We start from the raw sequence: 26,823 nt of genomic DNA, 5'->3' as shown, positions 1-26,823 counted from the left end.
CCCTAACCCTTAACCTAACCCTAACCCTAACCCTAACCCTAAACCTAACCCTTACCTTTATGTGAATCGGCTTGCTTTAATTTTATTTTAATTTTAATTTAATTTATTTTAAATTTTATTTGTCGCGCTGCTGATGACGTCACGTACGCGCTTTGATCGGGCGTGTTTTAGTGGACCGCGGTTTTGACGGGTCACGAGAAATACAGTCCTTCCATCCAACCCTTCTGGGGTTGGACTTCGAAGCCCCTTCCAGCCAGGGGTGGGCTGTTACGGAGTTGGCCAGGTTCAGGAGAAACCGTAGCTAACATTATGGCCAGTTAGGAGAACCTCCAAATCCTGCCGCTGGTTGGCCCCTCCCACCCCGCCCTTCCCAGGAATCTCCATGTGGCCCATTTTGGAGGCGAGGAAAGTGCAGGGCCCATGCAGAAGGTCAGGGGGCAGGGGGAAACGGGCCTCCCGGAAATTCTGGAAGGCCAGAAACGGGCCTGTTTCTGGCTTCCGGAGCCTGGGGGAAGCAATTTTTGCCCTCCCAGAGGCTTGAGAAAAGCCTCCAGAGCAAGGGTGGGTTCCAGCTTCTGTTACTGCTGGTTCACTCAGGAATGCACTTCAGGAGTGCGCATGTGCTTCGGGCACACGCTTGAGGTGCACTGCCCATGCTTGATGCACGCAAAGCGCTCATGCGCAGTAGTAAAAAAATTGCTTTTATGCATGCACAGAAGCAAAAAACAAGATGGTGGTGCCTACTGCGCCACCGATAGAACCAGTTCTGGGGCATGGCCAGCCAAGTTACTAACTACTTGGCCAAACCGGGCTGAACTGGTAGGAACCAACCTCTGCTCCGGAGCCTGGGGAAGGTCAAAATGGCCCCTTGCCGTGGTGCAGGATGCCAACTAGGCCACGCCCACCATTGCCACACCCACCCATTGCTGAAATTTTTGGAGCCCCTCCCTGCTTCCAGACCTGTGATTCTAAGAAGTACTAAGAAGACACAAAGTGCAAAGAATGAGATGACAATTGATTGTGGCATCTGAAAAAATCAGTAAAAAGCATTAATTATGTCAAATAAGCTTCTGGTGCTTAGCACCAAAGAAGCTGATGAAGTTCCATAGCAAGGAAACGGTTTCCTTCCAACAAGAGAGATTAACGCCAGAAATGAAGAAGAAAGTGGATGCTTGGAATTCCAAAATCCAGCCGTCATCATCTGACTGCAAAAGGTCAGAGATGTGGTGGGAACTCCCGAGTCCAACATCTTTGACCTTTCTGTGAGACTGGCCTCCCCGCCCCTCTCCCACAATCAGCAGCTGAAGCCTGTATCTGGAGGGTTTTGTTGAATACTAGCGCGGGAAATACAAGCGCGCGAACAAGGACTCTTCCTGATTGGCTCCCGGGCAGAGCCGGCTCAATCCTCGCCCTGATTGGTCGAGCTACAAAGGACTCTTCCTGATTGGTTCCCGGGCAGAGCCGGTCCAATCCTCGCCCTGATTGGTCGAGCTACTCGACGCCCATTGGTCCCTCACTCAAACCTGGGGGTATAAATGTAGGGCGCGAAATACGCCTCGTTGAATCGTTTCCACTATGAGCTGAATAAAAGTCACTTTCCTCATACTTCTTGTCGCGTCCTTTCCCTTCGCCCCAAGATCTAAAACTGGCGACGAAGGTGGGATCCCGATTCCCGCGACCACGAAGAAGAACAGCCAGCTGCCACCGCGTCTGAACCAGCCAGAACGCTATCGTCAGACCGAGAACTCCGGCAGCGAACGCGAATTTTTCTTCGTCCTTCCTCTCCCCTCTCCGGCCCCACACCACGATGGCGTCATCGCTTCCTCCTTTCGCGCCATTCGGCGGAGCCACCGGAGAATCATGGGACGGATTCATGGAGCGGTTCGAGTGTTACCTGATCGCTTCGAAAAACCAGGCTCAGACCGATGAGGAGAAATGCAGCTTCTTCCTGTCCTGCTGTGAGCCGTCCATGTTCGCCTCTGCGAGAGCCCTGGCCGCCCCGAGGCCAGCATACAAACTTGGGTGGGCCGAGCTGATGTCCAGGCTGAGGAACCACTACGCTCCCTCACCCTCTTTATTTGCACGCCGTTTCGCTTTCCGCCGCCGAGTACAAAGGGCTAATGAATCCATTAGCCAATTTCTGGAGGCCTTGCGCACTGTGGCCGCCCAGTGCGATTTTGCAGACCTGGAGGAAAACCTTGCGGAGCAATTTGTGTGCGGGGTCCGCGACGCACACTTACGCGGCCGATTGCTCCGGAATCACAAGATTACCCTGATGCAAGCCGTGGAAATAGCGCGAGCTGCCGAACTCTCCGAGCAATCCACGGCCGACATGGAACGCCTCCAGCTAAACCCCCCCGCACAAACCGTCGCGGGGCCGCTCGCCCAGACGAACCTCGTCGACGACCTCTCCCCTGCCGAAAACGAGGAGGAGGAGGAGGAGGAAATCGTCGGCCAGATGAGGCTGCAGCCCAAACGGAGGCCACCCCAGCAACCACCGGCACCCGTTCAGCCGGCCTCAAACGCACCTTGCCGCGGATGCGGCGGCCGCCACAGCCGCACAGCCTGCCCGTACCGTTCTGCCGTCTGCCGCCGTTGCCAAGGAGAAGGACACCTCGCCAGAGTATGCCGGGCTCCCCTGCCAGCCCCGTCGTTTATGCAGCCCAGCGACCGGCGCCCGGCACCACCACGCCGCCAGCAGCCACGTCCCGCGAGGCGCACGGAGGACTGCCACTCAACCTACCAGCCCCCCAGCGCCGACTGCGTAGTCTACCAGGCATCCCCCGTTCCCGCCGGCCACCGGAAAATAAGCACCGCCGTCCGTCTCGAAGGTCAGCTTTGCCAAATGGAGGTGGACTCCGGTTCATCCCGTTCTCTCCTATCTTGGGCTTTGTTCTCCCGCCTTTGCCCCGGGGTCCCCCAGAGAAAGCTGCGCCCCGCCAGGGTCTCCCTCCTAGATTACCAGGGAAATGGGATTCCCACAGCTGGGTTATACCACATCCGGGTGGAATATGGAAATTTTAAAGGGAAACTCCCAGTTTTAGTCGTAAGGAACAACCTGCCCGCTCTCCTGGGGTTAGAATGGTTCTCCGCTTTGGGCCTCACCATAGAAGGGGTACACAGGGTAGTTTCCCTCCCCGTAGATAGCGTCCTAGACGAGTTCTCAGATGTGTTCGACGGGAAATTGGGTTGTTACAAGGGTACCCCCATTTCTCTCTGCCTCGATCCTCAGGTCGCCCCGGTTAGGCTAAAGGCACGCAGGGTCCCTTTCGCATTGAGAGCAAAGGTAGATGCGGAACTCGATAAGTTAATTGAACAAGGGGTACTCGAGCCCGTAGATCACGCCCGCTGGGAAACCCCCATAGTCCTCCCGGTCAAACCCGATGGATCGGTGAGAATATGTGCCGACTACAAGTCGACCATCAATTTGGCCCTACAGGCAAACCCGTATCCGGTTCCCGTAGTACAGCACCTACTCCACTCCTTAGGACAGGGCCGCATTTTCGCTAAGCTAGACATGGCACAGGCCTACCAGCAGCTCCCCGTAGACGACGATGCGGCTACAGCCCAGACTATCGTCACCCACCGCGGAGCTTTCCGTTGCCGCCGTCTGCAATTCGGCGTCTCGGTCGCCCCTGGGATTTTCCAGAGCCTCATGGAGCGGTTGCTCCACGGGCTCCCAGGCGTCGTTCCCTATTTCGACGACGTCCTGGTCGCAGCCCCCAGCCACTCGGAGCTCCTGAAAACGCTGCGGGAGGTCCTCACACGTTTCAGGGAGGCGGGACTGAAATTAAAGCGCAGCAAATGCGAAATTGCAGTTCCCAAAGTTGAATTCCTGGGGTTCCTCATTGATGCCCAAGGCATCCACCCCACTCCTTCCAAAGTTGCCGCCATCAAAAATGCACCCGCACCCACCTCTAGGGCGGAGTTACAAGCATTCCTGGGGCTCTTAAATTTCTACGCCCCTTTTATCCCCCACAAGGCGTCACTAGCTGAGCCGCTACACCGTCTACTTGACCGGTCAGCAGCCTGGAAATGGGGTAGCCGTGAAGCGCACGCGTTCGCGGCTATAAAGGATATTTTAACTTCATCGGCAGTCCTAATCCAGTACAGCGATAGGATGCCTCTAATTCTGACTTGCGATGCCTCCCCCTATGGCGTAGGGGCGGTGCTGAGCCACGTCCTCCCAAACGGCTCAGAAGCCCCCATAGCCTTCTATTCCCGGACACTCTCCTCCACGGAGCGGAACTACAGCCAAATCGATAAAGAAGCCCTGGCTGCAGTGTCCGGCATTAAGCGGTTCCATGACTACCTTTATGGTAGAAAGTTCACCCTAGTCACGGATCACAAGCCCCTCCTGGGGCTACTGGCGGGTAACAAGCCGACTCCCCCCATCTTGTCCCCCCGCATGACACGCTGGACAGAGTTCCTAACGGCGTACTCGTATACGCTGTTATACCGTCCGGGCAAACAGCTAGGACACGCAGACGCCCTGAGCCGCTGCCCCCTGCCAGAGACGGACACAGCCCACGTGCCCGCGCTCTCTGTTCTGTCCATTGCCGAATCCGACCTCCCCGTTTCTGCCACGGACGTGGCAGCCTGCACAAAGGCTGACCCCGTCCTATCTCAGGTCGCTTCATGGGTTTTGAGGGGGTGGCCCACGGAAAGGGTAGCGGAACACTTCCGCCCATTCAAAGTGCGACAGGCTGAACTCGCCCTTCACGGGGGTTGCCTTGTCTGGGGGGATAGGGTAGTGATCCCTACAGCCCTACGAGCACGAATCCTGCCCGCACTCCACAAAAACCACCCAGGCATAGCACGAATGAAAGCCTTAGCCCGTAGCTACGTATGGTGGCCCTTGTTAGACACAGAAATCGCAGACTACGTAGGCCGATGCAGGATCTGCCAAAACTCTAGGCCGAATCCCCCCATAGCCGCCCCTCGAGAGTGGGAGATCCCTAGAGGCCCATGGTCCCGTTTACACATCGACTTTGCCGGCCCCTTCCACGGCCGGAACTTCATGATAGTAGTCGATGCTTACTCCAAGTGGGTGGAGCTAGTAATCATGACCTCCACCACAGCAGAGAGTACAGTAAGGGCCCTCCGTAAGATGTTCGCTACCCATGGGTTACCGGATGTGATAGTCTCCGATAACGGGCCCCAGTTTACCTCCACCACGTTCCAAGAATTCCTGGCCGAACAGGGGATCAGACACGCGGCCACAGCCCCCTATCACCCAGCTAGCAACGGCCGGGCGGAGCGCGCAGTGCGCTCAGCAAAAGAAGCCTTGGGCCGCATGGACCAGGGCGACTGGCAAGAAAGAGTAGCGGCCTATCTCTTGAGCCAGCACTCCATACCCTGCCCAACGACCAACAAAAGTCCCGCGGAGCTCTTGATGGGTAGGAGATTGCGAACCCCCCTAGACAGGCTCCATCCACTTTACGCAGGAGATCCGCCAAGCAACCTGGGGGCCCTTCCGTCCCACGCGTTTAAGTTAGGGAATCCTGTATGGGCCCGTTCCTTTTCCGGGGATCCACGGTGGGTTCCCGCAACCATCACAGCTCTGACCGGCCCCTGTTCCTTCAGGGTCGGCCTGGCCGACGGGACACAATGGAGGCGACACGTGGACCAGTTAAGGCGTCGCCTTCCTGCGGAAAGAGACGGCCCCAGCTTCCCAGAAATCTGCTCTCAACAGGAGCCACCCCCATTGACTCCTTTCCCCACGGACCGTTTCCACCCGGCGAACGGGGGTCAAGCCGTCGCGAACCTTCCGGGCAGGCGCACCCCAGCTGGTTACTCCTTTCCGCGGAGCCCTTCTCGAGACTCTGAACCTACACCCCAACCGGACTGCACGGGGCCCCTACCAGACACCCCGTTGGCCACAGAGACGCCACCCCAGGCGGACGGACATCGGGCACGGGACCCGGAGCCAGTGCCCTCTCGCGGGGCCGCGCCGTCGGCTCAAGCCCCCACCACGGACACGCCTCCGCCAGCGGCCCCCCCCCCCGTCGACGACCGCCGGGGAACCACGGAGATCGGGACGAGAACGCCACCGTCCCGCCTACCTACAAGACTATGTTTGCCCCTCCTAAAGGAACTCTATGACTGGGGGGGGAGGGGTGTTGAATACTAGCGCGGGAAATACAAGCGCGCGAACAAGGACTCTTCCTGATTGGCTCCCGGGCAGAGCCGGCTCAATCCTCGCCCTGATTGGTCGAGCTACAAAGGACTCTTCCTGATTGGTTCCCGGGCAGAGCCGGTCCAATCCTCGCCCTGATTGGTCGAGCTACTCGACGCCCATTGGTCCCTCACTCAAACCTGGGGGTATAAATGTAGGGCGCGAAATACGCCTCGTTGAATCGTTTCCACTATGAGCTGAATAAAAGTCACTTTCCTCATACTTCTTGTCGCGTCCTTTCCCTTCGCCCCAAGATCTAAAAGGTTTCGTTTTGATCCACAGGGGTGGAGGAAGCCTCTGGGAATGGACCTTCATACAAAAATGGAAGCCTTGTGAAACGGGAATCTTTGGACCACAGCCTGAATTTTGAATGGAACTGATTGATAAAGGAACTGTCAGGCCTGCCTCTGTTCAAAACCGAAGGAAACCCCCCCCCCCCAACTCTACTGAGGTAGAAAGGAGGCTCCTTTACTGAGTTTGAAATGATAGCAGCAAAAGCAAGGCAAGATCTGATTCAAAACGCGCAAAGGTTACAGATGGAAAGTTTCCCCAAACCCCTCCCCCAAGGGTCCCTTGCTAACAGTCCAATCAACATCCAGTATGAAGTTGTGTGAAGCTCATCTTTAGGTATTTCGCCCATCTGGAGTCCCAGAACGGTTGGCCTTGGCAGGGTGTAAACAACTCCATTCAGTAGCCCAATAATTCTTGAGAGCAATCCTCCCTTCCAATTCACATGGGACTTCACCTCACCCGCTCACTTCCCCGACGCAAATACCATGCCCCCGCCTCCCCGTTACTATGGCAGCTGATAGCAAGCATGCAGAAAACTCGAACACCGTGCTGGAGATCCGTGCTGACAGGGTCCAGAGACTAAATCGCATGATAAACAGTTGAGGGGGCTTATTGAAGAGTAATGGGTGGAAGTTTGTTAAAGAGAGATGCTACCTAGAAGTAAGGAAAAATATTCTGACAGGGAGAACAAATAATCAAATGGACTAGCTTATCTCCCAGAGCTGTGGATGCTCCATCACTGGAGGTTTTTTGAAAAATAGACTGGAAAATCATTTGACTAGGATGGTTTAAGGCTCCTGCCTTGAGTGAGGGGGTGGACTGGACTAGAAGACTTGTGAAGTCCCTTCCAACCCAATGATTCTACGTTCTATGTTCTCCTTGATTACAGTGATGGCTAACTTTTTACTTGTGTGCTGAAAGCCTGCGCGCACACCCATAATGTAATTGCACCCCCCCTGTGCTCCCCCTGCGGATGCATGCACGACCTCTCTGCATGCACCCTGTCCCCTGTGCATGTGTGCACAACCGCCACTCATACGGACACGACCCCCCCATACATGCGAACCCCCAGCAGAGACCTAAAAGCCAGCTGGCCAATGGGAGGCTGGTGAAGCTGATCTGGGCAATGGCTTGCATACCTGCAGAGATGGCTCTGCGTGCCACCTGTGGCACGCATGCCATAGGTTCACCATCACGGACCTAGGGGGAGATTGAGCCAGGTAAGATGAAAGAAGGCTTTCCACTCAGGGGGTGGGTTCCGGCTTCTGCTATGCCAGTTCACTCAGGGACATGCTTCATGTGCGCAAACTCTTGATGTGTGCAATGCGCACATGCACAATAGTAAAAATGCTTCTGCACATGTGCAGAAGCAAAAAACAAGATGGCGGTGCCTACGGCACCACCAATAGAACCATTTTGGGGAGTGGCCAGACGAGTTATAACCTACTCGGCTGAACCGGGCCAAACAGGTAGGAACCCACCTCTGCTAACACCTCGCCCAGATCTTTTTGAAATGTTCCGGTAGCGTCAAGCGTAACATTTGCCAGGAAAAAAAAATGCCCAGAATGCAAGCAAAAAATCTCACTGAAGCTTTGTTTAAGCCTAAAGGATCATTTTATAAGGCGGTTATGGAAAACAGCTGCTCAGCCCCACTATAATGCTAATCCTGGTCCGCCAGGATTATTTTAATTTAATTAATTTAATTAATGCAATTTAATTTAATTTTAATTATTTTCGTGTAATTTAGTATTTGTAGCAGAAATGCAGAATCCTATCCCCTCCAAGGCCTCAGACGTAGCTCTCCATATATTTCTGCAGTTCTGTAATATTTAATGTGATGGAGGAATGTCAAATGTGCCAAATAATCGCTATAATGACGTTTAATTACTTTCATTTCCATTATCTCAGGGGTTGCTACAAAGAAGAGGGAGTCAAACTATTCTCCAAGGCACCTGAGGGTAGAACAAGAAGCAATGGGTGGAAACTAATCAAGGAGAGAAGCAACTTAGAACTGAGGAGAAATTTCCTGACAGTTAGAACAATTAATCAGTGGAACAGCTTGCCTCCAGAAGTTGTGAATGCCCCAACACTGGAAGTCTTTAAGAAGATGTTGGATAGCCATTTGTCTGGAACGGTATAGGGTTTCCTGCCTAGGCAGGGGGTTGGACTAGAAGACCTCCAAGGTCCCTTCCAACGCTGCTATTGTATTGTATTGTATTAAATTCCAGTGAAATCCATTTTTGTTTGTCGGGATGTTCCACTAACTGTTTGAAGGTTGGTGTCCTACATCAGGGATGTCAAACTCGCAACGTCATGTAAAGTTCTAGCAGTTTCCCTGAGCCATTGAAATGCCAAAGAGAGTGAGACTCCAGACCAGGCTTGCAAAAAAATATCAGCTTTTATTTATGTCCATAGCAAAAGCTGGGTGATAAAACAATATCCAAAACATACAAACAAATGCATGTAAGGAATAGCCACACCCTGCAAGAGAGGCTCAGAGTATTATATACATTTTAGGCAGCTAGAAACAACATTTATCTTATCCGAGACAAAGATTCGTTACCAACAGTGATCTTTAAAGCGTTCTTTTGTTCAAGCTCCTGTCTCTGTCTACCTTATCTATGGAGGATTCCTATAGCCTTGTGTAGGGGGTGGCTGCCCCCCTTTCCCAAGTTCTTTTTCGGCAGAATGCTTTAAGGATTTATGAGCCAGGAAAACTCCCTAGTTTGGTTCCTTTATCTATGGGGCCTGATGTTCCCATGTAACAATTTATTCTATGTTTTCATGAATGTGCCTATTTTTGAAGCCAAGAATAGAAGCGAGACATAGCAGTGAGACAACATTTGCAGTAATGCCATCCAGTTTTCAGGTTACAACTTGCTAGGCTAGAAAACAATTGATTTCTGACAATATACAATAATATAATCAGAAGCCAGTAACAAAACTTAATTCTTAATAAATTATTTCTAGCAGTATAGCATATCAGAAGTAAACAACAAATATTGTTTTAATCAGTAACGATTATATAGTAACATAAGCAATTCATAATAAAAGCAAATAGCCAATATTGATTCATATTGATTCATATACGCCTTCAGTCACATTGTCATCACGTGACATATTGTGATTTTCTCCCCCTTTGCTAAACTGGGTATGGGCATGGCCAGTTTGTGACACATCTGGCCCGCAGGCCGCAAGTTTGAGACCCCTGTCCTACATGATCTTAAAAAGCTATGGGTCTCTTTAGAGATTTAAAAGATCTTTAGAGATTTAAAAGATTTCGTTGGCATGAAAGCACTGAGGATGGTCAACTGGAAATTTAGAGGGGAACTGGGCCCTCTCATGCTGGCTGGGGAATTCTGGGAGTTGAAGTGCACACATCTTAAAATTGCTAACTTTAAAAAACATTGGTCTAAGGCAGGGGTCTCCAAACTTGGCAACTTTAACACTTGTGGACTTCTAGGAATTGAATTCCTCAGCCATCATGAAACTAAGCAATTCTGGGAGTTGACATCTATAAGTCTTAAAATTATCAAGTTTGGAGACCTTTTGTTTAGAGACTCACTATATTGTTTTGAAATAATAGAAAATGCTTGTAGCTCGGGTTTTAGATTTCGGCAGTGGTTTGCTCTCCAAGCTTCAGCAGCAGCAGGATTTTCTTGTCCCATTCTCCTTAGCTTATAAATGTCTTTGTGTGTCAGTGTGGTCAGTTAGTTGTGTGGTTTTGTTCGTTTGGAGCTATATTTAAATTCTGAGCAAAGCTATACTGTTTTGCTAACACTAACACCTAAAGTGAAACTTTGGCATACTTCCTTGTTTAGTCCGGAATCACCAATTTTAGTTTAAGGCAGAAGACAGGCCTGAGTCACATACTTTTCTGAAGAACAGGTTACGGGGGCAGACAAATAAAGGATGACAAATGTTAACCCCATCCTCAAAAAGGAGGAAAAGGATGTTTTGCAAACGTGTAAACCAGTTCGTCTGACATCTATAGCTGGAAAGAATCTAGAGTGTTTGATTCTGGCCCCGGTGTTCTTCAATTGTTTAATTCATGACTATGATTTAGCATGGAAGGAATGCTTACGGCATTTGCAGATGTCATAAAAAGAGTAACTCCCTAGAAGACAATTTCATAACTGTCTGGATGCAGCTAACAATTTTAATATTTTAACAATTTTAATTAGGGATGGATTTTTAACAACCTTAACAATTTTAATACGGATGGACTTCAGCTCCCAGAATTCCCCAGCCAGCATGGCTGGTTGGGGAATTCTGGGAACTGAAGTCCACACATCTTAAAAATTGCTGAGGTTGAGAAATACTAAGTTAGAGGAACCAGCTGAAAATAATTTCTTTTCACAGAGAGAAATGCAAAGTGCTTTTCTTAGGAAATTGAAATCATGTTCATAGCTACCAAATTTCTAGGGCTGGCAATACGATTAATGAAAAAAAGATGGATGAATACAGGCAGGTTGCAGTTAGAGTTTGAACAACACAACATCTGATTTTGTGTGAATTGGGGTTGAGGTTTTAAATGCTGTTCATCTTCAGGGATGCAAAATGGAGAAAAGAAACATTCCATCGGAGGAAAATAGTACTAATCTAAACAAAAATGAAGTTATTAATTACAGCAAAACATTGATGTAATTGAATAGGATTGTAGCAACAATTAAAAAAGACCAGATGCTGGAATGCCTGAATCTACAGATTTTTGTTTGTGTGTTTTTATTTTGATTTCTAGAACTACTCTGTGAGTTTGTTAAACTACATGTAGTCTTTGACTTTACAACTGGAATTGAGGCCAGAATTACAGTTGTAAGTCATTGTGGTTATTAAGCAGATCAATATGTGATGGCACCTGATTTTATGACCTTTTTGAGGGGGTTGTTACACAAATGCCATGGTTGTTAATTAAATCCATTTCATTTAATGATTTTTTTGCCAGAAACTGGAAGTAAACTCTAGAAAGTGACAAAAAGTGCTGAAAATCACGGTTACATGACCCCAGGGTCTCTGCAAGTGGCTGTAAAGATGAGCTGGTTGCCGTATGCCCAAAATATGATCACTTGACCGCAGGGCTATCAAAATTGGATTGAAAGTATATTTTTGTGGGGTCTATCATAATTTGAATGGTCACAGAGCAACCAGTTGTTAAGCAAGGACTACCTGTATACCTTTAAATCATATTCTTTTATCCTTTAGTGTATTAGTTAATTAACATATTTATAAATTTTATATTTAAAACCTTTCATTACTTTTTTCCCCATCAAAGTAGAACAATTTACCATAGAAATATCACTTCCAATAGTGGGAATTCAAATAGGATAGGATAGGATAGGATAGAATAACAGAGTTGGAAGAGACCTTGGAGGTCTTCTAGTCCAACCCCCTGCTCAGGCAGGAAACCCTACACCATTTCAGACAAATGGCTATCCAACATCTTAAAAACAAGTTGTTCCACTGATTAATTGTTCTAACTGTCAGGGAATGTCTCCTTAGTTCTAAATTGCTTTTCTCCTTGATTAGATTAATGCAACTATTTCCTGGAATACATTAACTCAGGGGTGTCAAACTCGATTTCATTGAAGGCCGCGTCGGGGTTGTGTTTGACCTCAGGGGGCCGGGGTGAGCATGGTCAGAATGGGCGTGGCCAGCTCAACGTCACTTATGTCAGAGGCGCCTGTGGTGGCCCAAGCACTCTGCCAGTGAAAATAAACGCCCGAGCTCTGTTTTTTGGCTGCAACGGCTTCCTGCAACCCTCTGCCAGCAGAAACGGAGCTCGGGAGAGCCGCGCGTGGCCCTCGCAAGCTCCGTTTTCACTGGCAGAGGCAAAGGTCCTTTGCTGTTTCCAGGGTGGCTCCACTGGCCAGATCTAAGCACCTCACAGGCTGGATCTTTCCCGTGGGCCTTGAGTTTGACATTCTGCATTAATCGAAAGATACCAGTAGCTGATTACAAGTTTCAGATAAGTCATCAATGGGATGTAGCGACAAAAAAATAATAATCAGCAAATGCAGTTATCGGCTGTAGTGTCTGAAGTATTGTTTCCAAATTCCCTGAAGCGCTGTCGGTCAAACCCCACCCGCATGTCTGAATCATCAAAGTCTAAGAAGAATGCAGACTAACTGGAATGTCTTCAGAGGACAGTAAATATGATTGGGGGACTGAAATGAAGTCTTGTGAGGAGACACTGAAGGAACTGAGGATGTTTCACTGTGAGAAACAAGGCCGGAAAGAGAATATAATGGCACTTTTGATGGAGCTTAGTCACCCAGAAAAAGATGAGGACTGAATCTGTATTGTTCCAGCAGGTGCAGTCAGAAAGCAGAGACTAGCTGGATGTTAGGAGGGGAGGGGAATCTTCCTTAATGGTAACAGCAGTTTGAAAATATGATCAATTATTTGGAGGATAATTCTTCACTGAACATGTTCAAAGGGTTAGTTAGTTAGTACTAACTTGATTTTACCTTACACAGGTTTGGGATCAGCCAAGATCCTGTAGGTTCTGCTTGCCACTGCAGATGCATCTCTCTTTTTCTCCCAAAGTATTTAGATGGACAGATTTATAGATCTTTTTTCGATGTAACACAGTTTTAAGGCAATATGGAGTGGAGAATTTCTCTTTTAAACCCTAGAGATTCGTTCTCATGAATCAGGTAGGAAAATATGTAATCACGCCTCTCAAACGGAGAGGCTTGCATTTCATTGCAATAGCGCCACCTGGTGGTCTTCAAGCGCAACACACATCAACTTGCTAGAACATGCAACATCAGCAGCTTGGCGTCATTCAGAGATGCTGGACGGTGGGCCCAAGAGCATCTGCTCTTCAGAACTAAAGGCAGGGGATTGTGGGAAGTTTAGTTCAAAGCAGAACAAGCCCTGTCTTTTCCCCAACTTCCGTTTAAAGTAAAAAGCTTTTGTTCGACTGCATTAGCCATAGTTAGCGTGGCTAAACGTCACAGAAATTGGTGCCAGGAGTCCAGCAACAACTGAAGAGTCAGAAATTCCCCATTCCTGTTATAATCAATGCAATTATGGCTTCAGGCTCAGGATGGCCTTTCAGTGTAAGCCTAATTGAAATGGGGGATAGAAGCCAACTGAAAGCCTGCACCTTTATTCTCCTTTCCCATAGATTAACAGAGTTGGGAGGGATCTTGGAGGTCTTCTAGTAAAGAAGGAGACCGTATATCCGTGATGGTGAACCTATAGCATGTGTGCCACAGGTGGCACACGGAGGTCTCTTTGCCAGCACATAAGCCGTTGCCCCAGCTTACCTCCAACATGCATGTGCACCTGCCTCCTGCCGGCCAGCTGGTTTTCAGGTCTCTGCCATGCATGCATGGGGGGGGGGGTCCCCCGGCTCATTTTTGGTCTCAGGAGGCTCCAGGGAGGCCTGCTAGGTCCAAAACGGCACCCAGGGGGTCATGCACACATGTGTGTGGGGAAGTGCATGCATGCATAGGGGGGTGGGGCACATGGGTGTGTGTGTCACGCACACATTATGGATATGGGCATGTGTGTCTATGCTGTCATGCTGTAGTGCGAGCTTTCGGCACACAACGGCAAAAAGGTCGATATATATATTTCCAAAGAAATGGCTGTCCACTATCTTCTTAAAAGCCTCCAGTGATGCAGCACCCAGAACTTCTGGAGGGAAATCATTCCACTGATTAATTGTATCAGGAAATTTCTCCTTAGTTCTGGGTTAGATCTCTCTTTGATTAGTTTCTATCCATTGTTTCTTGTCTTGCCATCTGGTGCTTTGGAAAGTAGGCTGACTCCTCTTGTCTAGGGAGATTCTCACCCATCAAGGTCATGGTTGTCCCAAAGGTGCTTTTTCAAGAGGCAGCTGGAGTTTCTGGGTTTTCTTTTGAAGATATTTTGCTTCTCATCCAAGAAGCTTCTTCAGAGCTGAAGAAGCTTCTTGAATGAGAAACAAATCATCATCATCATCATCATCATCATCATCATCATCATCATCATCTCCTTTTAATGACCCCCATAATCCCTTGTGAGGTGGAGTCTGGGCAACTGAACATAGCTGAGTGTTTACTGGCCAGATGCCCTTCCTGTCACCAATGCGGAGTTATATTCAACAGATATATTTTCAACGTGCCCAGAGAGAGAAATATTTGCCTCTACCTAGGATCGAACTTACAGCCACCTGATTGTGAGGCGAGAACTCCACCTCTAGGCCACTGCACCACTCAAATGAGAAGTAAAACATCTTCAAAAAAAACCAGAAAGTCCAGCTGCCTCTTGAAAAAGCACCTTTGGGGTTGATCCCCTCTTCTTTATAGCAGCCCCTCAGATATTGGAACTCTGCTATCATGTCACCTCTTGTCCTTCTTCTCACTCGACTAGACACACCCAATTCCTGTCCTTCCTAAATTTTAGCCTTCAGCCCCCCCAGTCATCCTCCTTATCCTTTTCTGCACTTTTTCCAGAGTTTCAAGATCTTTTTTATATTGTGGTGACTAAAATTGAATATAGCATTCCAAGTATTACCTATTCACCTCTAAATTGGGATTAATCAAACACTGTACTACAAGCAAATCATGTGCAATGCCCAAGCATCATGCTAAGACCATTCCAAACCATAAAACACAATATCCAACTGTAGCTTTGGGCTCACCCAAACAGCAAGCGAAATATACTTCCACCAGTGGTGGGTTCCGGATCCCGTTCCAACCGGTACAGTTGGAATAGGCCTGGCGTCATCCACATGAATGCACGTGCCACGCACATGCACCGTACCTGCCAGCGATGCCTCCGCAAGCCTCCACGATGCTCCAGCCGCCATGCGCATACGTGGAAGCGCTGAAGGCTTTAAAGGACAGATAAGGAGCTCGGGCGGGCGGGTGGGCCCCCCGGAGCACCGTACTGGAACGGTATCTGGTGCTCTGGGCAGGCTCCGGTACGCTCGTACTGGGGCATACCGCCTGCAACCCACCACTGACTTCCACCCTCTTTCCCAAAAGGGGAGGGGAATATATAAAGAGAGCCCTTGATTCAAAACCATTCGTTTAGTGACCATTTGAAGTTATATCACTGAAAAAAGTGACTTATGACTGGTTTTCACACTTAGAACTATTACAGCATTCTCATGCTCACATGATCAAAATTCAGGGGCTTGGAAACTGGCATGTACCTATGACTGTTGCACAGTCCCGGCATTGTGTAATAATTATTTATAACCTTTCCAGCCAATGTCCGACAGGCAAAGTCAATGGGGGAAGCCAGATTTGCTTAACGACTGCATAATTCACTTAACCGCTGCAGGGATTTGCTTAACAACTGCAGCAAAAAAGGTTGTAAAATGGGACACAACTCACTTAATAACTGCCTCGCTTAGCAATCAAAATGTAAGGCTCAAGTGTGGTTGTATGTTGAGAAGCTGTGGTTTTTTTTAGATCCCTTGAACAACGAAACCATGTGTGTCGATGCGCCTTCGCAATGAGGGATGGATACAGGTTGGCAATTGGTAGCTTTCCAGCCAAAGATTAAAAGTTGGCAACTCCATGAAAGGATAGTTTTCTCCCACTAACTAGCCCCAAATCAGGAGGCTTTGGTTCTGGGGGGCTGAAAATCACAAAACAACTTTTAAAGGTCTACATTTGTTTCAAAAAAAGAATTCAAGAAAACTATTGCACGATTTCCAGCAGCCAGAAGATAAATGCTGTGATGAGATTAATTCGGGTAAAACATCTTCCTCTCTTGGGTTCCTCCTGTTCTCTGAGCTTGGTTGTCTTTTTACACAGATGTTGAACATCTGCCCAGGATGTTTTGCTTGACCGCAGGGGAAAATGTCACTTTTCCGTGGTTACACCTAAAGCATGGGATACTGGCTGCCTGGTGATGAGATGGCATCTGTTTTCTGATGACGTCTTTGAGGAACAGGCAATGGGGCAGTTGCATGATGGGGCAAGTTTGGATGAGTCCTTCACTCACTGGTGGGGAAAACCCAGATTTTAAGAATGGGTGGATGTGAAGAAATTATTCCAAGCTTAAGGAGAATGGATGAATAAGGTTTCTGGTAAAGTAAGACCTCCTTCATTTAGACAAGAGATAGAAGTCTGCATTAATGACAGAACATGATGCCTGGGCTTGCTATTTAGGCATTCACAGCACAACTCTTGGGCCTTGTTGGATGCTCCCTTTACCAAAGCTGGTGGTGCCATCTGTCATTTGCTGTCTTCTCATGGATGGTTGTCATCCACATTTGCAGAGGGCTGAACTTGATCTTTGTGTCTAGTTAACCATAGTTCATCTCAAACACACCCGTCTTCAAAGGCCTAACCTGAAAATTTCCCCTACAAAACCTGAGGCCAGCTTAAAAGTATGCTATTGATCCCTTGCGCTGAAGAGCAACTTTCCATTTGACTGCTCCTCTCTGGAGATCAAGGGGGGAAGCTTCAGTATCGCATTCCACAGGGGTGCCATGTTGAGAAAAGGAGAAAAAGCGGACAAGCATCTCCCTTCCCTTTTTGCCGTTTCGGCCACTTGGACTCCTTCAACAACACAACCGTCAAATTCCAACAGAATAGCTTCATGAAGAACAGTTGCAGGATTTGGGTGTCTACTTTAATTTAAAAGGACTGGGTGATATGATAGCAGGTCCCGATATCTCAGAGGCTGCCACAGAGAAGAGGGAGTCAGGCTATTCTCCAAAGCACCTGAGGGCAGGACAAGATGCATTGCTAGGAAACTAAGGAGAGAAGCAACCTAGAACTAAGGAGAAATTTCCTGGCAGTGAGAACAATTAATCAGTGGAACAACTTGCTTCAACAAGTTGCTTCAACAAGTTGTGGGTGCTCCACATCTGGAGGTTTTTAAAGAAGAGTTTGAGCAAGCATTTGTCTGAAATGCTATAGGGTTTCCTGCTCGAGCAGGGGGTTGGACTAGAAGACCTCCAAGGTCCCTTCCAACTCTACTATTCTGTTAGGTAGCAGCACTTGGCTGATCTCCAAAACTAAGCAGAATCAGATGTGATCAGATAGGGCACGCATGCACACACACACGAAATCCCATGGCTGTGGACTAGCCAAAGCAGTTGGAAAAACATTCTGAAAGTGATGAACTGTTTCTGCACTTATGCCAATAAAACTACATGGGAATTTCCATTAAGTCCCTGCAAATTCTCGGTTGATTAAGCATCGGGCAGCAACAAAATAATCTCCTTACTAGCCCTTTTCAGCCTGCACCCCAAAACAAATGTAACATTTGTTAGACTATTAAGTTTAGTAGCTGGGATAGTGAAGTGTGGGGTGGGCCAAAGCACAGTTGTAGTTGATTGGAGAGTACTGACTCGTGTTATGAGGCAATCTACATTCTGATTGGTTGCTCAAGTATAAAGGGGGAGGTTCCCTTTTTTCCCGCCTTTTCCCCCCCCTTCTGTGTTGTCTGTATGCTGCTTGATTTACCTCATGGTGTTCTGGTCTGCTGTAAATATGTTAAATAAATTTATTCATATAAAACTACAAATTTGTGTCAGTGCTTCTGACTTCCTTTGGACAGTAGCTGTGCAATTCCTTGACAACATTCCTCAGTTAGGTGGCCTCTTTTGGTTTATGAATAATTCGAAGAAAACGCCTGAAATGTTAAGAACCGGTCAATGTAACCAGGGGAGCGGCAGAAAGAAGTGAAGCAGAAAAACAGAAAGGACACTTCATTTTTAATTGATTAAATAAAATGAGTTTAATGCAACCATTAAAAAATACGCAGGTGCTTAGTATTGAAGACAGCGGTTCTTCTATGGAAAGAAAAACCACCGTCCCCTAAAATTAACTGGTTTGCAAAAAAACCAAAAAAACCAAAAACAAAACAAAACACAGGAAATTATAGAATAAATTACATTTTCTAGTTAGCCGTAGAAGGGGGAAGGTGAAACAAAGAGGTCTCGGAGTTTTTAATGAAAAAGAGATTCCTGAGGAGATGAAAACAGAATGAAAACAAAGTCCGAGAACTCAAAAAGAAAACAAAACCATTTCGGTCGATACAGAGGTCAGGATTCCAGGCTTTTGACAAAATTCGGCAGCTTTAGCAGATGGTCAGTCTCCAAGGAGCTGCAGACCCAAAGGGCAGGCACATGAGCCAGGTGGCGTTTTGAGAGGTAATCTGATGCATTGCCAAAGGTTAGGGAAACTCTACTTGAATCCTCTGGAACTGGAGTCAAGCATCGAAACACAGGCATCCGGAGGTGTTTGCAGCATATAGCAACAGCACTTAAGACTTATATACCGCTTCACGGTGCTTTTACAGCCCTCTCTACGCGGTTTTACAGAGTCAGCCTATTGCCCCCCAAAATCTGGGTCCTCATTTTACCCACCTCGGAAGGATGGAAGGCTGAGTCAACCTTGAGCCTGGTGGGATTTGAACTGCTAAATTGCAGGCAGCCGGCAGGCAGCATTAGTAGCCTGCAGTACTGCACTCTAACCCAGTGTTTCTCAACCTTGGCAACTTGAAGATGTCCGGACTTCAACTCCCAGAATTCCCCAGCCAGCGAATGCTGGCTGGGGAATTCTGGGAGTTGAAGTCCGGACATTTTCAAGTTGCCAAGGTTGAGAAACACTGCTCTAACCACTGCATCACTGCAGCTCATATGGTCAAAAGCCCAAGGTGGTGGCTGCAACAATTAAATGGATAATCAGCTCGGGGGGAAAAGCTCTTTGAGCAGTGGACTCTTTGTGGGGGAGTGTGTGTGTGTGTGTAGTCAGTCCTTGGCTTTATTTAGTGACCATTCAAAGTTACAACGGCACTGAAAACCAGGGACCTGCAACCAGTTTTCCTGCTTAATGACTGCTGCAGCATCCCCATGATCAAGTGATCAAAAATTCAGATGTTAGGCATCCAGCGTCTATTTACAATGGTCGAAGCATCCCAGGGGTCATGTGACTGCCATTTGTGACCTCCCCAGTTGCTTTCTGGCAAGCAAAGTTAATGGGGGAAGCTGCATTTGCTTAACCCTGTGATTCCCTTAACAATGGCAGTGATTTACTTAACCACCATGGCTAAAAAAGTCATAAAATCAGGCATGACTCACTTAGCCATCTTGCGAGGCAATGGAAATTCTTGTCCCAATTGTGGTCGTAAGTTGAGGACTACCTGTAGTGGCTGGGTAATTTTGTCGCTCTGACTAAATAGGTTTCTTTTAAGTAAGTATAACCTACTAAGGAATGAACCGTGTTCTTCTGTATTTGATAGTTAGCAGAGTGTGATTTATAAACCCATTCTAAAAGTTAGGAAACTCATGTTTAAGTGCTGGTTTACAAAATCTGGTTTCTTTAACAAGGGCCGGTGACTCAGGAATGCTGGGAGTTGAAGTCCACAAGTCATAAAGTTGTCATAGGTGTCATTCCCTGAATTAGAGGACTCTGGATGACTTCTGGGTTTTCAAGTGGCACCTATTTTTTCAGGATAGTGACAAAAAGATTAGGAATTATCAAACAACTAATAATTACATTGCTAAGGCTGCTAGACTGAGTCTGCCTGTTCGGCAAAGCAAATTCTGGTTTAGCAGTGTGAAAGATTGCAACCGATGGGAAAGTTCACCGGAGGACATTGTGCCGATGATCAAACTGCTGTTCACCAGTCCCTGTCCACTCCCACCCACCCTTTATGACAACCCCTATTGTGGAAGCTAGCCAGGCAACATTTTCATTAGAAAAGCACCAGAGACATGGAGGTCCAATCAGAGTTGGTGAAGTGGAGCAACAGCTCCAATTTATGGCATAAAGAAATCTTCCCCTGCATCATTTGTGGGATTCAGCCAGTTCACACCTATTCGGGAGAACCGGTTGTTAACTTTCTAAGCAGTTCGGAGAACCGGTTGTTGGAAGAAATCTTATTTTATTTTTTTACACTTTACAGGGCTAATCCTGTAAGGAAGGCAGGAAAGAAACATTCTGGTGTTGTTTCTAGCCTAATCTTTATTGCCTTGCTTACAGAAACTGCCTCTTCGGTTAACCCTTATTACATTGTAACAGCTAAGGCGAAGCGCCCATCAACCTGAGTGATGTTGATTGGCCACACCCACATGATCACATGACCACCGAGCCATGCCTACCCAGCTAGTCATTACAAAACAACTGGCAGAGAACCAGTTGTTAAATTATTTGAATCCCACCACCGTCCTGCACACCCAGAAGTGGGGGTGCAGCTGAACCAGGAAGGAAAAAAAACATGCTGCAGCAGGCATAATCCAGGGTTCTGATCCCGAATTCAGCCAAAGGGTCAGAGGCTGCAAAGTAGAACTATCCACTCTTAAACTTCTCTCTACAGCCTGGGATAACATGTGAAATCAGAGAGATCCCAAAAACCACAGCCTTCGCATTCTGTGGGGCTTTGGCTAGGCTGATACCACAATAAGGTTTAAAATGATTTATTCAGAAGCACCACATATTGTGCATTAAGAGAAGCAACTGTCCTCTGGGCTGCTGTTTTCAGAGCCATGCCACACCTCCTACCAGAAAATATTATTCGAAAGCCTGGTTTCCCCTCCCCAAATTCTGGGCAAAAGGTCTCTTGAGAAGTTTTCGGTTACATGCACACCTCTTTCCTGTGCCAAATTCAACATTCTCAACTGTTTTACACCTTTTAAAAGATAGTATTGAATAGTCTGTTCACACATTTACCAATCTCCCAGTAAAAATTTCCGAGCAAAGCTCTGCATTTGTTTGCACACAATACTAACAAATTACATGTGCTGCACTGAACACAAAAGAATTTTGCTTTAAAAACAGCTAATTAAAAATATTTCAGATTGCCATTAAAATTTACATCCCAGTAACTGAAGTTGTCAATTAGAGGGATGCAAAATGAATAATAATTGTTAATCTATTTATACTAAATACTAGTAGTCCTTGACTTACAACTTATTCATTTAGCGACTGTTCAAAAATTACGACAGCCCTGAAAAAGGGGCTTTGATCAGTTCTCACATCAGAATATCCCCAGGGTCACGTCAACAAATTCTGAGCAGCTAGCAACTGGCATGTACATACTTACAGCAGTTGCAGTGTCCTGGGATCTTATAAACACCATAAGCAACCTTTCTAACCAGCTTCTGACAAGCAAAGAATGGGGGAAGCTGGATTTGCTTAATGATGGCATGATTCGCTTAACAACTGCAATGTTTTGCTAAGCAACAACCATGGCCCAAAAGGTCATAAAGTGGGCATGACTCTCTTAACAACTGCCTTGTTTAGAAATGGAAATTCTGGTCACAATTGTGGAGATAAGTCAAGAACTACCTGTATGTATCTAATACACATTCCAAGTCAGAATCTGTGTTTAGAGCGTCATGGTCTCCAGAAAATGTACAGATTCAGACATTTCTTAACACAGATACCCCATGGTGTGATTATGAAGGGACTAAAAGTTCCATGAGTGTAAAACACCCAAGGGATGGCAGAGGACCAGCAGAAGAATCCTTCTGTCAAAATGGACAGACCAGGATGCTTGATGCTCTTCCTTGAACTCATATTGTCAGAAATGGGGTTATTGGAGGGCATCATTTCCCAACCTTGACAATTTAAAGATATCTGAATTCAACTACCAGAATTCCCCAGCAAGCATACCGTCGTAGCGCAGTGGCTAGAAAGCAGTATTGCAGGCTAATTCTGCCCGCAACCTGGAGTTCAATCCTGACTGGCTCAAGGTCAACTCAGCCTTCCATCCTTTCGAGATGGGTAAAATGAGGATCCAAATTGTTGGGGACAATAGGTTGACTCTATAAACCCCTTAGAGAGGGCTGTAAAGCACTGTGAAGTGGTATATAGGTCTAAGTGCTATTGCTATTGCTAACTTAAAATCACCAAGGTTGGGAAACACTGCTATAAGGTGACTGTCTGAAAACTGAAGTATTGTCAAATCCACAGGATGAGACGGTGCTAGCGGGCAAATCTTCTCACCATTCCAAGAAGCTTGTCTTTGAAATCAAGTCAACCTTGCAAAGGATTTTGCAGTGAAGCCTGAAAAATCCCATTTCCTTAGCAAACAGACGATAAAAAGAAAATGTAATTTTAAGAAAGGAAGAAAGAGGGAGAGAAATTTCCAGTAAGGATAACTATCTCTTAAAAAAAAAAAGTCTGGTCCCCTAAAAGGAGGTTTTTTAATTGTAACAACCCACCTTTCCTTCCATTTAAATGTTAAGCCATTTCACATCTTAAAAGAAAAAAAATTATCCAGGTCACCTATTCTTATCATTTCAAAGAGAGATAGCCTTTATACAATGTGCATATCTGCACCCATCTAATAGATTATATAAATTTCACAGCTACACTTTATTAGAACTAAAAACAGCAGCCCTCTGTTCCTCAAATTGCATCGTTGCTGTTTGTGTGTGGGTTTTTTTTTTTTAAGAAAAGGGGGCAAAAGGCCCCTTGCACAGTTTGCCATCTTACTTACAAAGTGTTCCAAGGAAGAAGACTGCTTGCAAATCTAAAAAACAAATGCAGACTCTATGCCGTGACCCCACCTTTGCTAGAGTGGGGACCGGGGGGGGAGGGGAAGCACAGAGGTCATCACATCTGGACAAAAAAAATATTAAATAAAATAAATTATTAAATGAAACAGAAGAAGTTGGCTGACTTACTACACCCAAAGGTGCTTGGAATTTGAATGCAAGTGTAAGAGGCTGGTGTGCAAACAAGTTTTAAGAGCAACTTTAGCAACCCGAAAAGGGGTACAGATGAGGTTCATGTAAGACTGTCTCAAAATACGGCCACGCATTCAAATTCCAGCAGCCCTTTGTCTTGCAACCAGATTACCACTGGGTTTAGCAAGCCGACAAGCACAAGGCAGCTCTCACTGAGAGTTACTATAAAAGCAGGATCAATTAGTTTAAAGAGAGAGAGAGGGAGAGGGAGGGAGGGAGGGAGAGAAAGAGGGATTCAAAAAAGAATGATTTTACAGCAAAGAAGAACCAGTTTCATTTTAAACCAGAACATTTTTAGCAAAAGTTGCTCTCTTTTCAGTTTTATCGGGCAATTCCATTGTCCAAGATTATAGAGTGGCTGAGTCTCCATTCTGCCATACAAGTTGCTTCCTGCTGCTTCATCCCCAAAGTCTCCCTGTTTAGAGTGAAGTTGAACACTGCTCGTTTTAAAAGAAAAAAACAAAACAAAACCCCACAGTCTTTAATCTTTTGAATGTATATTATACTCTAATCTCATGTAGGTAAAAAGTGCAGCATTGTTTTCTACAGAGCTGGCAAGGGCCACTGTTGGGTAAGCATAACGGAGGGGAGAGCCCAGGGGAAATTCCTGGAGAACTACTCTGCTGAAGAAATCATGGGCATTTTTGCCCAGAAACTGGAGCTGAAGCGAAAGAGGCTTTCACCAGGCAGGAGATGGTGCCAGCAACTCTTCACCCCCTTTTCCTAGCAAAAGCAGAAGCCAAAATCCTAACCTTGATCCAGAGTCTCATCCCTCCCCAGCAGAGCAGAAAAGTTTAGAAAAGGATATGTACCGTGTTATTTTCCTAAGGTACAAAAGGATATTTGAGGAACATCTCATTTTGAGGCACTGGGAAAGATAGCTATGGTAGGGCTATTTGGGGTGGGTGGGAGGGAAGAGGCCAGTTCCTACGGCACATTAAGCCAGCAGGCGAGAAGTTCTACATTTCAGACCAATGGGTGGCTACAGAAATCAAGAAAGGCAAAATCCAAAGAGATCTGGTCTATTTTTTAAAAAAAGAAGCCATCAACAGATTTGGCATGAGGTGTCAATTAAAGGAAATGTTCCCGCCTCTCTTTCCATCCCCAAGCGTTCCTCATGAAGAGCAGAACTCTACCATATAAATTGGAAGAATCTGTTTTAAGCAGTGAAGAAAAAAAAAATCTTCCAAGCTTCCGGAGCAAATGTACAATACATCTTCTTGTAAAGGGAATAGCACCTCCTGTGAGGGTCCATACATTTTGAACCGAAAGCGCTGCTACATGTTGAGTGGAACCATCAAATTGTCCTTCTGAAAACACAAGGACCTTGCGAAATTGAACTGGAGCACATCAGACAACTAGAGCAGTTGCCTTAACTGGCAGATCCTCTCAATCCACTTAACGATCTTTGCAGGACCTGAACCACCGATGAGGACCCCAAGAAGTTAGCGAGAGCTAGTTTGGCTGGAATCGAAAGAGAAGCAAAGGAGGATCTCCCACAATGTATCTCCTCAAGAGTGCCAGGCATCCATTTCTGTTCTCAATCCTCTACATGGACGCTGCCAGCTTGGGATTCTGTAAGAACAGGAGAAAACGTTTTTGGAAGTGCAACCATGAGGAAAGTAAAGAGGCGGGGACTTTGGCCCGAGTTCAATGTTCGTTGTGACAGTTGATGTTGCTCTCAGATTGTTCTAAGACATTGAGCATTTCCTCTATGATGGCCTGGAGTGCACGGCCCAGCTGTTCTGCGCTGTATGGTTTTCCCAAGGGAGGCACGTGGACAAATGCAGATCGCCCGTGGCTCTGGTACAGGGAAGTGTAGTACGTGAAGTCACATAGATACCTACAAGAAGAACAATGAGATTCTTCAGCCAGGGAAGAGGGAGCAAACTTTATAAGCCCTTGCATTTGAAAGCCTACAAAGATATACAGTTCAATGAATTATGGCATTTCATTCCTCTACCCTTCAACAGAAGTGAATATCTGTAGTTCAGGAATTGAATGGTGGAGTTCTTAGTACTCTCTAAACTTGTCTATTTGCTTGAAATTGTTTCATTACCCAACTAGGCAATGTAAGCAATCCAAGTACATCAATGAACGCCAATCAGCTGGCAGAATTCATGATGAAAACTCCATTAAATTGTTTATGCTGGCCATCTCCTCTATAAGATGACTCCTTAATCTCACAACACATGGACAGACTTAAACGCCGTTTCAATTACTGGCATCTTAGACCAAACCAACTCCAAAAATGCTAGGGAATTCCTGGAAGCTTGGCATTCAGACAACTCAGCCATCAACAGATATATACAACTAAACCACATTTACACATCATTCAAAAAATATTTTTAGGAAAGATACAAAAAGACTACAGGGTAGTCCTTGACTTACAACCGCAATTGAGCCTAAAATTTATGCTGCTAAGCAACGCGGCTGTTAAGTGAGTTGTGCCTAATTTTACAACCTTTTTACCACAGTTGTTAAGTGAATCACTGCAGTTAAATGAATCATGTGGTTGTTAAGTCAATCTGGCTTCCCCTATTAACTTTGCTTGTCAGAAGGTCACAAAAAGTGATCACGTTACCCCAGGATACTGCAACCATCATAAATACATGCCAGTTGCCAAGCACCCAAATTCTGATCATGCAACCATCGGGATGCTGCAACAGTCAATTGTGAAAATGGTCATAAATCACTTTTTTCAGTGCCTTTGTGACTTCAAACAGTCATTAACGAATGGTTGTAAGTCGAGGATTGCCTGTACCTCAAACTTCTCCCTCTCCACCCCCACTCTTCTCCATCCCCTTGCCCTCTCTTCTCCGCTTCATACCGCCCAGCATCCTCTGATATCGTGACTGTGACATCCAGTCCCAATGCAGAGACTCTCTTGCACACGGCATCCATGTCGATGATCGAATCAATGCATTCTGGGCCCCCTTCAATGCAGCATTCGGAACCTGGGCAGAAGTGGCAGTTGTCCAAAACCCGGTATCCCACGTTGTGGCCACATTTTTCCAATGTCACCGTTGTGGCCATGCCAGACAGTCCCACGTGAACTATAAGCTGTTTTGAAAACAAGTCAAAAGCTTTCTGTTGCAGAAGTTGAAAAGCAGGTTCATGAAACTGGCACAGTTGAGAGCCAAACTAACGACCTGAGGTCAACATGCCCTTAAATCTTTTCCAAATAATCCCTGGCGTGTACATTCCTCCCATCTGGAAGAAGGAAATGCATGTAATCATAGTGCATGTCCTTAAAGAGACAGACCTTGGTTAAAAAAGAAACAAAACGCAACCTCCCTCTACCACCAAGAAAATATAGCCACGCTATATACGTGTGCCATGACCCTCTTTGCAGTATTTCTGTTAGCTTGCTTGCTTTCTTGCTTTCTTTTCTTTCTCCTTCTCTTTTCTTTTTTTTTTCTTTTCCTTTCTCTTTCCCTCCCTCCCTCCCTCCCTTCCTTCCTTCTTTGGATAACCATGGGCCTAAGCCATTAAAACCAATATCCCTCCTCTCCTAGCCTTTAAAGATTGCTGGGAAATGCAGTCATAATATACTCCTCCCCCTTTTGGGGTGGTGGTGTTTGTATTTGAATCTAAAGTCCATTCAAAATGCTACTATTACCCTTTGAAGCTCTAACTAGCTTGTGGCCAGATGACTTTAAGGTTCGCCTCCTTTCTTATATGGAGACTCAGATTT

At 46.5% G+C, this 26,823-nt stretch overlaps 1 protein-coding gene across 1 annotated transcript in view; it reads right to left on the bottom strand.

Moving 5' to 3' along the window:
• Positions 1 to 22,734: 22,734 nt before the first annotated feature.
• The window catches only part of PGPEP1 (pyroglutamyl-peptidase I), a 39,700-nt gene continuing 35,611 nt past the window's right edge, over positions 22,735 to 26,823 (bottom strand). Inside the window, exons 4-5 of the mRNA XM_032238682.1 lie at positions 25,957 to 26,189; positions 22,735 to 24,969 (exon numbers count right to left, since the gene is read on the bottom strand). Coding sequence (XP_032094573.1) covers positions 24,777 to 24,969; positions 25,957 to 26,189 — 426 coding nt within the window. The 3' untranslated portion in view covers positions 22,735 to 24,776. The remainder of the gene's footprint in view (positions 24,970 to 25,956; positions 26,190 to 26,823) is intronic.

Source organism: Thamnophis elegans, chromosome 1, assembly GCF_009769535.1.
Source record: "Thamnophis elegans isolate rThaEle1 chromosome 1, rThaEle1.pri, whole genome shotgun sequence".
In the NCBI taxonomy this organism is placed as follows: Eukaryota; Metazoa; Chordata; class Lepidosauria; order Squamata; family Colubridae; genus Thamnophis; species Thamnophis elegans.
Note: the sequence above shows the minus strand (reverse complement) of the source record. Positions and strands in the feature narration are given on the sequence as shown.